Source organism: Macrosteles quadrilineatus, unplaced genomic scaffold (assembly GCF_028750875.1).
Source record: "Macrosteles quadrilineatus isolate MER2022 unplaced genomic scaffold, UCM_ALF_1.0 Scaffold_2__2_contigs__length_208266976, whole genome shotgun sequence".
Lineage (NCBI taxonomy): Eukaryota > Metazoa > Arthropoda > Insecta > Hemiptera > Cicadellidae > Macrosteles > Macrosteles quadrilineatus.
The window spans coordinates 50,578,191-50,590,263 of NW_026542595.1; the positions used below are offsets into that span (position 1 = coordinate 50,578,191).

Sequence of the window (12,073 nt, forward strand, 5' to 3'; positions counted from 1 at the left end):
GGTACAATGAGTCGTTGCATCACTATCAGTGGCAATGAGAGGCTATAACGAGAACATAACCTCTCTTAAAAGTTTTTGGTGATTATTGGTAATTAAAACCGGTCGTAGGTAAAGTAGAGTACACAACTCACGTAAATAGTGCTACGCGATCGTTGCGTAAACTACTATTTCAACACCCCGTATACAGGATGAATAAAAAGTCAAGACCCCCTCATAATATTTTTCTAAAGATACTGAGATATCCTTTTGGTGGTCTTGCAATCTTAGGAGGAAGTTTCATTTTATGATTCTGAACATTTTGAGTGTCCCCCCCCCCCCATAAATGGGTGATTTTGGGGGCTACTCAAAATCTTTAAACATAAACCCCTTCAAGTGACACGTTATTTTGAATTTTTTACAAAAACTTAAAGAATGGTAAAAACTGGAGTTCACTATCCATTTTCTATCCAAAATGGTAGCCCGTTAAAATGAATAGAAGTCTACACTTTAAAAAGATAAGAAAAAATCACTGTAATGGTAATATTGGCTACCATTTTGGATAGAGAAGAGATAGCAAGCTCTGGTTTTCACCATTCTTTACATTTTTTTAAACACTTCAAAATGAGGTGTGAACTTGAAGGTGGTTTAGAGTTACCCTCAAAATTACCCTTTTTTTAAAGTTTTGAGTTGCCCCCAAAATCACCCATTTTTGAAAGAAAATCAAAACATCCTAAATAATAAAATGAAACTTCCTTTTTAAGATTGCACGACTACCAAAAGGATATTCTTTTTGGTACTTACGTATTATACGGAGGCCACTTATTTTACAGCGCGCTGCAGCGGTTAGGTTAGGTTGGGTTATCATAAGTTTTTATGACTCATCTCGTATAGTTCGATTCATAACGAAACTAGGAAAGTTCTACAAACATATTTATGATAACCCAACTTAACCCAACCGCCGCAGCGCGCTGTAAAATAAGTGGCCTCCGTATAATACGTAAGTACCTTATTTTTTATATTAGAAGTGTGTCCGTGAACGTGTTAGCTCGAGTTTTTTGGTCTCATTTTGATCAAATTTTGCATGAAACTTGAATGAGATGTTTTATTTGAGGTTTTATGGGGTAAAATTTGGTTTTCTCATTTTTGACTCTCATAGAAAATTTCCCAATTTCTCTCTAAACTACTTAGAATATCTTAAAGAAATTGTATTTAGATGTTTTTACAGTTATAGTCCTGCAGCTGGCTATACTTTAGTGTGCAAACTTGCGTATACTCAATATTCTTGCATAACGTTTCACTTTTATGTCTAGGGAGTTTAAAATACCTGGGTGTTTACCTCCTACCCCCCACGTTTTCCGGCTATGACGTAATCAAAATGGCGGCCATTGATTTTTTTAAAGCGTATATTTCGCAAACTGTTTGTCGGATCGGAATAAACTTTTTTGTTTGAAAGATAAGTTTAAACGCTTAAACTTTAAATCAATGTAATTAGTCCATAGGAATGTTCCCACTATACTAAATACCCCCGGTGCAACAATCCTGTCGACTAAGCGAATTTCCATTTGCCTGGATTGATTTTCAATTAATCTATTATATTAACATTGTTTAAGAGTACCTAGGTTTGCTGCTAAAGGGAAACTAATAAAATGGATTTTTTATTAAAATATTAATGGTATTGGATAAATAAATCTGCCAAGTTTGATCAAAATATATCCATAAACAAGCCAACTACTACATTTACAATATTGTCCATAAGAATAACAATATTGGAATTTTAAATGTAAAATGTTTTTATTTTCTCCGTAGCCAATAACCATTCAAAAACACTTTTTCATACTGAAAAATTGATAGATTTTGTGTTCTAAGGGTAAAAATACCCCCGCTGCAGCAAACCTGCAGACTTAGCGAATTTCCATTTGCCTGATTGGATTTAAACTAAAATGTCTCCTTAAAAATATCACATTTATTCCCTATTTAAACAGAATTAGTTTAATGAGTGCTTAGGTTTGCTGCAACAGGGAGGGTAAAAAAGTTTTTTTTCATGTAAAATGTTAAAAGGTACTGTGGTTTAGTAAGAAATTAATGTATTTTCCAAATTTGATCAAAATATGTTCATAAACAAGCAAACTACAACAGTTGACTTATCCTCCATAAGAATAACATGGGAATTTTAAAATTACAATTTTTTTGAATTTTCTCCGTAACATTTAGGCGCATAATAACGCTTCAATATACTAAATTATTTGTTTTTTTAAGCTCTACAAAATGGTTTAAAAATAAATTGTGAAATTTTGTGTTTTTAGGGGCAAAAATGGGAAAAACCTATTTTTACCCCATAAAACCCCGTTCCCATAGTCCGATCATGCTGGTTCGCAAACTCATTCAAGTTTATCCCGCCTTACACCTTCAAACCAAATTTGATCAAAATCGGACAAAAATTACTCAAGTTATCGTACGGATGGACACACACACACACATATATATATAAAAATTTTTACGAATGGTGTTTTTGGCCCCTGGGGACATCAAAATGAAAAAGTAAATCGGTCCCGGGCCTAGGTCTTACCATGAGACCTACGGTAATAGCTACTTCCCTATAGGGAAATTCGCTAAAAGAGAAAATCCCATTTTAACCCCATAAAACCCCTCGTTGAGCTCCGTTCCCATGGTCAACAACTTGTACGACCAGATGTTTGATTAGTCAGGACCAATGATCAAGGTCATTTAAGTGGTTAGCAATATATTATTTGACATGAAAATAGAGGCTTGTACTTATTAAATTTTATAAATAGATTAACTAAATCAATTTGTGTAAATTTAACTATATTTTATTAAAATGAAAAAAAAAACTAAATGAAATGCACAAAATAAATTCTGATCACAAAATCAACTAAAAATGCTTTGTATTCTAAAATAAGTTACAAAAACACGGATTTAATCTCTTATAGTACTAGACGGACCTCTTGAAATCTCAAAACTGAAAAGGGACGGGCAAAACTTTAACGTACTGAGGTGTTGCATTCTGACAATGATGTTAGTTACGACGTGCATAATTCGACTTTAACACACTAATAGACCAGGTCCATAATTATGAAACCCATATCTATAAAGTGCAAGAAGCATTTCATGTAACAATTGGGGAAACTACATTTTTAGGGTAATTCGACCCTGCTGAGTACGAATTTGCCTGTTGCCAAAGCGAACTTTGAACTGGAAGTGCGGTATCCAAAATGGTGGCCAAACCCTGTTTACCCCATATCTATGTTGTTAGTTTGCCTAAAATACTGGTTTAAACATCTGCATAGGGGTTTTATCAGATGCCAAACATATTGCAACACTCACAATTTATTTACATTACCTTTTGGAGGCATATGATCCAAGATGGCACACAATATGGCCACCAAAAACCTTGTTTCCTTATATCTCCCTTGTTTGTTTGTTTGAAATTATTATTTAAACGTCTACGAAAGTATTTTAACCGATGCCAAACGGATTGCAACACTCATTATTCACTTCCTACGATTTTGGAGGACATAGGTTCCAACATTGCCGCCAAAACTTCCGTCCTCGGAAGAGAACAAGGAATATGAGAAAAAGACCAGTTCAGATATAAAATACTGTTAATTGCAATATTTCAAAGAAGATATGAACAAAATTTACAACCATATAAAAGGTTCAAACATTGTCGAGAACGGTGGTACAGTTTGGTGCAAGTCAGTCCATTCTTCTTGCACGTGCACATTGTAGATAGACACTTGGATAAACAATTACAGGCTAGGATATATGCGGAGGCTTTTGGGACGGGCTCAATGCTCAAAAGGATGAGAAGTGCTGGTTTTGGTGAAGCCCCCAGCTATATGACTCGGAATCCATCATCACCGGTCGGTCAATATGAGAAGTTTCCAACACGTTCAAATGGAAAGTTTTTAAAATTGTCAGTACAAAAAATCTATTGGTTTGTAAAACCATTGAGTACCGTATGCCCTCACTTACGATCGTGTCTTTACCTAATGACATCTTAGGAGTTGTAGTCGTCACAATACATAACTTGTTGGAGATAATAGTCGGCTTCCAGTTTTTTCATACCACCAAAAAGAAGTTTTGTTCCAAGCGCCCCAAAGTTATGATGGGGATTTTTTTAGAGGGGTCTCAGGTCTCACTGCTAAAAGTTTGGGAAATTTTTTTGCACTGAGGAAAACAAGGCTGGCCTTGCCCGCTTCGTCTTTCAAAATTAATAGGCCTTTATCAGGTATTGATTGTTCAAAAGATCAGTTAGACTACAACATTTGAATTGACTGCACTTGAAATTTTAGATAATTCAGGACCACATTGATGAAGATGATATTGAAGATGTACTCGCTTACAGACAGGAATTAAAAAAAAAATCATAAAAGACCATTTTTATTCAAAATCTAAACAAAAACAAACAACTATAAACTAAGAACTGTATTTTAACATGTGATTTCATGCATTAAGCAATATTAACTAGGAGTACGGTGCGCTCCGAAGTCACGTATGAGAATGAACGAAGACCATTTCATACATACCAATACGTTATTTAACAGTAGGCCTACCCACATTCATATCATTTTATCAGCTGCTCAAGCAGTTTTTAACTTCATTAAGGCACTAAGTTACACCAAATTCATAATATTTTTTTCACCGAAGCACTTTCTTTACTGCACTTTGGGATTGGGCTTGCGTCATTAAAGCAGCACCAGGAAAATGCTTAGCTTTTTTGAAAATAACTTAAACGGTAAGGAAATCAACCAAAGTGTAGATGATATTCTGAAAGAGAATAAAATTTCCAACAAATTGATAGCAATATTCAAGAAAAGGCAGCCAAAAGGTGCCTTTAAAAAAGAAAATGTGAAGTTTTCAAAGTATTTCTTATGGAAAATATGTTTTTTTTTTAATTTTCAACATAAATCTTAGATTTTCAGAACTGATGTAAATATAAGGAGATTGTGTTAAATATATGGATAGGTCGATATTTTACAAGTTCTCTACCTACAGATTATGACACCGTTATTTACCTATACCCGCGTGAGGTGGACATATATTGTTAATAGTTTGACAAGAGATGGGACCATCTCTGTCTCTTTCTAAAAACATTTACAGCTTCTACTCAGCTCGTTGTGCTAACCCTACAATCTGTTAACCAACAGATGCGTTCTGTCTGTTTCTTATCTACACCTCTGATAATTTCCTCCAAACAATAACACTGGGTTCTACATCAACTGTGCCCAAGGCTATGGTGTATAAAATAAGAGCATGATCGTTGTGCTTTCGAATTTTAAAAATGTCAGACTTTTTATAACTGAACTAAATTCAAAGAGAAAATAATAGAAAAAAATAGGGTTTTAGATGTTATTACATCTATGTTCAAAATGTTGACTTCTGAGCTCTAGAACAAAAACCAAGTTCAAGTTTACACCCAGGAAACATCTTTAATTCAAGACTAAATTGTCTCAAATTAGGAAATGTATCGGTGTTAAAACACCATCCTCAGCTTTAGGTGTTAGTAACGTTGATCAGTTGTAAACATTGTAAAAAGATAAACACAGTACGACATGAAAAAAAACTACTGTACGATCAAGTACGAAAAGAAACATTGACCAATTTTAATTAACAGGGCTGTTCTAACCAAAGTTGACCAGTCGCACAGGTAGATCGGTTAGTCCTTATAATTTTGCAGGTAGCATATTATCACAATTTTGTTTAAAACAAGGCAATCGTAAATACGTGCAGATAACCTAGCCTCCTACAGTGCAGGGTTCGTAAATGAGTAATTGAGCAATATTTTGTGTGTGTACTCACTTGGATGATCAAAAACAATAGTCCTCAGATAGTCTGCAATTATTCAACTAACGGTCATTTTGTATGTGTCCTCAGTGCGTTGTACTATTTTTATGGTCCTCACAAAGTATGGTCCGTAACAAGAAAACTCAAATTCAACGAACGAAAATAAGGTTTTAAATGCAGTATAATATTGATATTTACAGAAAATTGTGATGCATTTTAATACGAAAACATCAATATTTCGTGATGTCCTCAGAACGTATGGTTGCTGCTACGGTCCTCAGAAAGTTCTGTTTACAAACCTGTGTGTGTGTGTGTGTGTGTGTGTGTGTGTGTGTGTGTGTGTGTGTCCGTGAACACGATAACTTGAGTAATTTTTATCCGATTTTGATGAAATTTGGTTTGAAGGTGTAAGGCAGGATAAACTTGAATGAGTTCGCGATCCAGCATGATCGGACCATGGGAACAGGGTTTTATGGGGGGTTTTAGTAGTAAGAGAGTAAGAGTAGTATAAAGAGTATATATATACCTCAGTTGAACAACATGTAATTTACTATAAAAAAATATATATAACAGGAGTTTGTATTCATCTAGATTAAAATTGTAGAAGGGGTGGTTAATAATCTGATGGAAAGTAACTGTTTTCCGATCGTGGGTGGAATCATAACTATTGCGTCGCCATACCTGGGGCGGGTAGACGAAAACATCGTAAATGAACAGAACAACAAAATCACCGACGAGTTTTATTATATTCCCTGTTTTACAATGCAAACAATTCTTCCAACATGTATTCATTCCATGTCATAACTTAGAACCGCGCATAATTTGACAAAACTGCTTCATTGTTAGGGTAAATTGCATATTTATACGAAGAACTCCGCATCTTCAAACGCAGATTGAATACCAAATATTTCTCGTCACTGTTCATTGGTGTTTTATCAGGGACAAATATGTTTGATAACGAAGTCTTAATATATACTTTTAAGGGAGAGTCTAAAAAAGGACTAACGTCCTAACTTTAGTTTCTTACCCAGGCTAGACCGTACTATAGTCGGATAGTAACGAGGCTCTCTTCTACCTTCTAGACTAGTATGGTTATAATAAAGATCATTGCTCGCCTTTTACCCGATTTGGTTTTATTTGGCTCACGTTCTTATCCAATATACACCCAAACTGTAACTAAGATGACTCCACAATGTCACATTTCCTCGTCCCACACTGACGAGTAACACGGTGGTTATACCCACTTCATCATCAGAGATTCACTCGCACTATGACACATCCCACATTTCCTCGTCCTACACCGACAAGTCGCACTGTGGTGATAGCCACTTCGTCATCAGAGATTCACTCGCACTATGACACATCCCACATTTCCTCGTCCTACACCGACAATTCGCAATGTGGTGATAGCCACTTCGTCATCAGAGATTCACTCGCACTATGACATAGCCCACAATCTCTCGTCCTACACCGACAAGTCACACTGTGGTGATAGCCACTTCATCATCAGAGATCACTCGCACTATGACATAGCCCACATTTCCTCGTCCTACACCGACAAGTCGCACTGTGGTGATAGCCACTTCATCATCAGAGATTCACTCGCACTATGACACATCCCACATTTCCTCGTCCTACACCGACAAGTCGCAATGTGGTGATAGCCACTTTGTCATCAGAGATTCACTCGCACTATGACATAGCCCACAATCTCTCGTCCTACACCGACAAGTCACAATGTGGTGATAGCCACTTCATCATCAGAGATCACTCGCACTATGACATAGCCCACATTTCCTCGTCCTACACCGACAAGTCGCAATGTGGTGATAGCCACTTCGTCATCAGAGATTCACTCGCACTATGACATAGCCCACAATCTCTCGTCCTACACCGACAAGTCACACTGTGTGATAGCCACTTCATCATCAGAGATCACTCGCACTATGACATAGCCCACATTTCCTCGTCCTACACCGACAAATCGCACTGTGGTGATAGCCACTTCATCATCAGAGATCACTCGCACTATGACATAGCCCACATTTCCTCGTCCTACACCGACAAGTCGCAATGTGGTGATAGCCACTTCGTCATCAGATATTCACTCGCACTATGACATAGCCCACAATCTCTCGTCCTACACCGACAAGTCGCAATGTGGTGATAGCCACTTTGTCATCAGAGATTCACTCGCAATATGACATAGCCCACATTTTCTCGTCCTACACCGACAAGTCGCATGGATGCCCAATTCACCATCAGAGATCCACTCGCACATCCTCATCCCAGTCGCAGTAGGCCTATGCTGAGTCAGCCAGTTTCTCTTTTACAGGTTTCCCAGGAGCTTCACTTTATTGCAATTTTATTAAATTTTATGTGACTGTGGAAAGTGGTTTCTTTGAAGATGAAGAATAATGGTTTTAGGTTCTAGGCTGTTTTGTCTAGAGGTACAAACAAAACATTCATGGATTTACTTAACAAAATTCACTGTCTGAGAATTGAATGATATTTTATGTAATCCCTTTAAATAGCTGAAATAGTGTATATAATTTAAAAAGTGTATACACAATGAACTTTTGTTGTTGTAATAATACAAACTAAAATTGTCATCGTATACGGAGTGTGTTATTTAATCGGATTGGAAACAAAGTCGCACCCTTTCAAGAAACATCAAGTGGACTATGGCTAACGAATTTCGAAGCTGTAGCATGTAAACTAAGAATAAATAGAAATTTCTTCAAATATTATCCTCATGAGGCAAAAATTGTTTTTCTCTCATGATTGTTAAACATATTTCAAAGACGACGCATCAAACCTCTAGTCCACAGTAGATATACACACCTTAGCAAACCTCTAGCCTACAGTAGATGTACATTTTACACACTTAAGAAATCCTCTGGTGTACGGTAGATGTACACAGGTTAACTACTATAGACTAGAGGTTTGCTAACGTGCATGTATCTAGCTTGAACTAGATGATTGCTATCGTGTGTACTTTTACTGTAGACTTGCTAAGTGTGTATCTACTGTGAAATACAGGTTTGCTAACATAGTACAACTACTGTGGACTATAGTTTGCTGACGTGTGTACATGTACAACTGTGGATAGGTTTGCTAACGTGCGTACATCTAATATGTGGACTAGAGATTTGTAACGTGTGTAATGTGTATATCTTCTTTGGGCTAGAGGTTCTAACGTGTGTATATCTACTGAGGGCTAGAGGTTTCACGTGCAGCCAGCCGGACCACAATTAAGCTCCCGGTCGCGCTCGTGTGGCCAGCTCGGTTAGTGGTGGAGTTTCCGTAAAATGAGAACTAGTTTTCTCCACTTTTGCTTCTTTACTTTACCTTCACACCTCTCGTTTAGTGAAATTATTTTACAATGCACAGATCTTTTGGGAATAAATGGTGATTTTTCTTGACTTATAAAAATATATTACATAAATACATCCACTGATAATATAGTTTTTGATGTATTTTACTCAAATCGAAAAATGTTTTAATAACATTAATAGTAAATGAAAAAAGGTATTTGTGGAGGCAGGAATAGTATTGTTCCAGCCAGCGGACATGATCAAGATAGTCTTAGATGTGCCAGCCAAACCTACTTGAAAGGAAAGTGTAATGATTTTACTTCAGACTGTTGATATAACTTATTCATCCAAAATTCAATGGTATTACCAAGCAGATGTGTGATTCGAGGTGTATCTTAACAGCATCCTTCACCCTGACCATAGTAGGGGTGTTAGACCTTATTTAAGGGAGCGTAGACGGTATTAATTAACAGATGTGTGTTTCTAGGCGTCGTATTATCAGCAGCATTTGCCCTGACCATGGTAGGGGCGTTAGACCTACAGTACTTTAAAGGGCCGTGGTTAGTATTACTCGGCAGATGTGTGTTTCTTGATATCGTCTTATCAGCAGAATTGGTCCAGAGCTTGGTAGGAGTGTCAGACCTACTTAAATGGGGTGTGGATGGTACTACTCAGCAGATTTGTGCTACTAGTTGTCGTCTTATCAGTAGCCTTCGCCCTGACTATAGTAGGAGTGTTAGATCTGCTTGAAGGGGGCGTAGATTGTATTACTAAGCAGATGTGTGTTACTAGTTATCGTCTTATCAGCAGAATTAATCCAGACCTTGGTAGGAGTGTCAGACCTACTTGAAGGGGGCGTGGTTGGTATTACTCAGCAGATGTGTGTTTCTTGGTATCGTCTAATCAGCAGCATTAAGCCAGAGCTTAGTAGGAGTGTCAGACCTACTTAAATGGGGTGTGGATGGTACTACTCAGTAGATTTGTGCTACTAGTTGTCGTCTTATCAGTAGCCTTCGCCCTGTTTAGCAACAGGAAAAGTTTCGTCTGCTGTATTCCCGACATTGACTCTGTTAGCTCTTTAAGACATCTAGGTGTCATCATTGACGAACATCTCGCTTGGGACGAACACATTGAAGCACTCTGCCATAAGCTAAGCACCGCAATTTTTGCCCTGAGAAGAACAATGGCTGTGAGCACAGAAGAGGCGGCACTAACAGCATACTATGCCCTTCTTGAGAGTATTCTCTGTTATTGCATTGTAGTGTGGGGTGGACCTTCGGCACAGAACCTTAACAGAGTTCTAATCATGCAAAAGAGGGCTGTTCGAACCCTGACTGGCATTGAGACAACAGATAGTTGCAGACCAGAGTTTAGGAGGTTAAAAATCCTGACCGTAGTCAACCTCTTCATACTACGGACTCTTATCATTGTCGACTCTTCCCGAGCCTGTCGTCATCAGGAGGTGCACTCATACAACACAAGACGAAGAAATGATTACAACCTTCCTGCTCACAACACAAAGCTCTATGAAGAGAAACCCTCATACATGCGTGCCAAGTTTTTTTACGTCCTTCCCGTCCACTTGAAGTCTCTTCAACCTAGAAAACTGAAGAAAGAACTAAAGTGCTGGCTGTTACATAGACCATTTTATAGCCTGGATGAGTATTTGTCTTGGCAAGAACTTGAATAAATCATGTCTTCACTGTAAGAACTCTGATCAGCTATTTTTTATTCTTAAAAAATAACAATTTGTATTGACTTTTATATAACAACTGCACAACTGTATTGACGCCCTTTCAATCTTAAAGATTGCAAATAAAGTATTCTTGTATCTTGTATCTTGTATCTGACTATGGTAGGCGTGTTAGATCTACTTCAAGGGGGCGTAGATTGTATTACTAAGCAGATGTGTGTTTCCAGTTATCGTCTTATCAGTAGCCTTGGTCCAGAGCTTGGTAGGGATGTTAGATCTACTTGAAGTAAATTGTATTACTAAGCAGATGTGTGTTACTAGTTATCGTCTTATCAGTAGCCTTGGTCCAGAGTATGGTAGGGGTGTTAGATCTACTTGAAGGGGGCGTAGATTGTATTACTAAGCAGATGTGTGTTACTAGTTATCGTCTTATCAGTAGCCTTGGTCCAGAGTATGGTAGGGGTGTTAGATCTACTTGAAGGGGACGTAGATTGTATTACTAAGCAGATGTGTGTTACTAGTTATCGTCTTATCAGTAGCCTTGGTCCAGAGTATGGTAGGGGTGTTAGATCTACTTGAAGGGGACGTAGATTGTATTACTAAGCAGATGTGTGTTACTAGTTATCGTCTTATCAGTAGCCTTGGTCCAGAGTATGGTAGGGGTGTTAGATCTACTTGAAGGGGACGTAGATTGTATTACTAAGCAGATGTGTGTTACTAGTTATCGTCTTATCAGTAGCCTTGGTCCAGAGTATGGTAGGGGTGTTAGATCTACTTGAAGGGGACGTAGATTGTATTACTAAGCAGATGTGTGTAACTAGTTATCGTCTTATCAGTAAGCCTTGGTCCAGAGTATGGTAGAGGTGTTAGATCTATTTGAAGGGGACGTAGATTGTATTACTAAGCAGATGTGTGTTACTAGTTATCGTCTTATCAGTAGCCTTGGTCCAGAGCTCTGTAGGGGTGTTAGATCTACTTAAAGGGGACGTAGATTGTATTACTAAGCAGATGTGTGTTACTAGTTATCGTCTTATCAGTAGCCTTGGTCCAGAGTATGGTAGGGGTGTTAGACCTACTTGAAGGGGATGTGGGCCGCAACACTTTCCCCGATGGCTCAGTCTTGGTCCGAGCGCGGCAGTGTGCGGCAGCTGCAGGTTTCTGCAGCATGTGACAGTGAAGTGACTGTGTGGTGGTGAAGTGCACGGCCACATGGGACAGAGGACCCCAAGCCGTTTACCAGGTTTGTAAATTTTTTTTTTTTCAGTTTAAATTGAATATC

General features: G+C 37.9%; 1 protein-coding gene across 1 annotated transcript in view; it reads left to right on the plus strand.

The window, feature by feature from the left end:
- Window positions 1-11,917: 11,917 nt before the first annotated feature.
- The window catches only part of LOC128986124 (serine proteinase stubble-like), a 156,936-nt gene continuing 156,780 nt past the window's right edge, over window positions 11,918-12,073 (plus strand). The window contains exon 1 of the mRNA XM_054406274.1: window positions 11,918-12,034. Coding sequence (XP_054262249.1) covers window positions 12,004-12,034 — 31 coding nt within the window. The 5' untranslated portion in view covers window positions 11,918-12,003. The remainder of the gene's footprint in view (window positions 12,035-12,073) is intronic.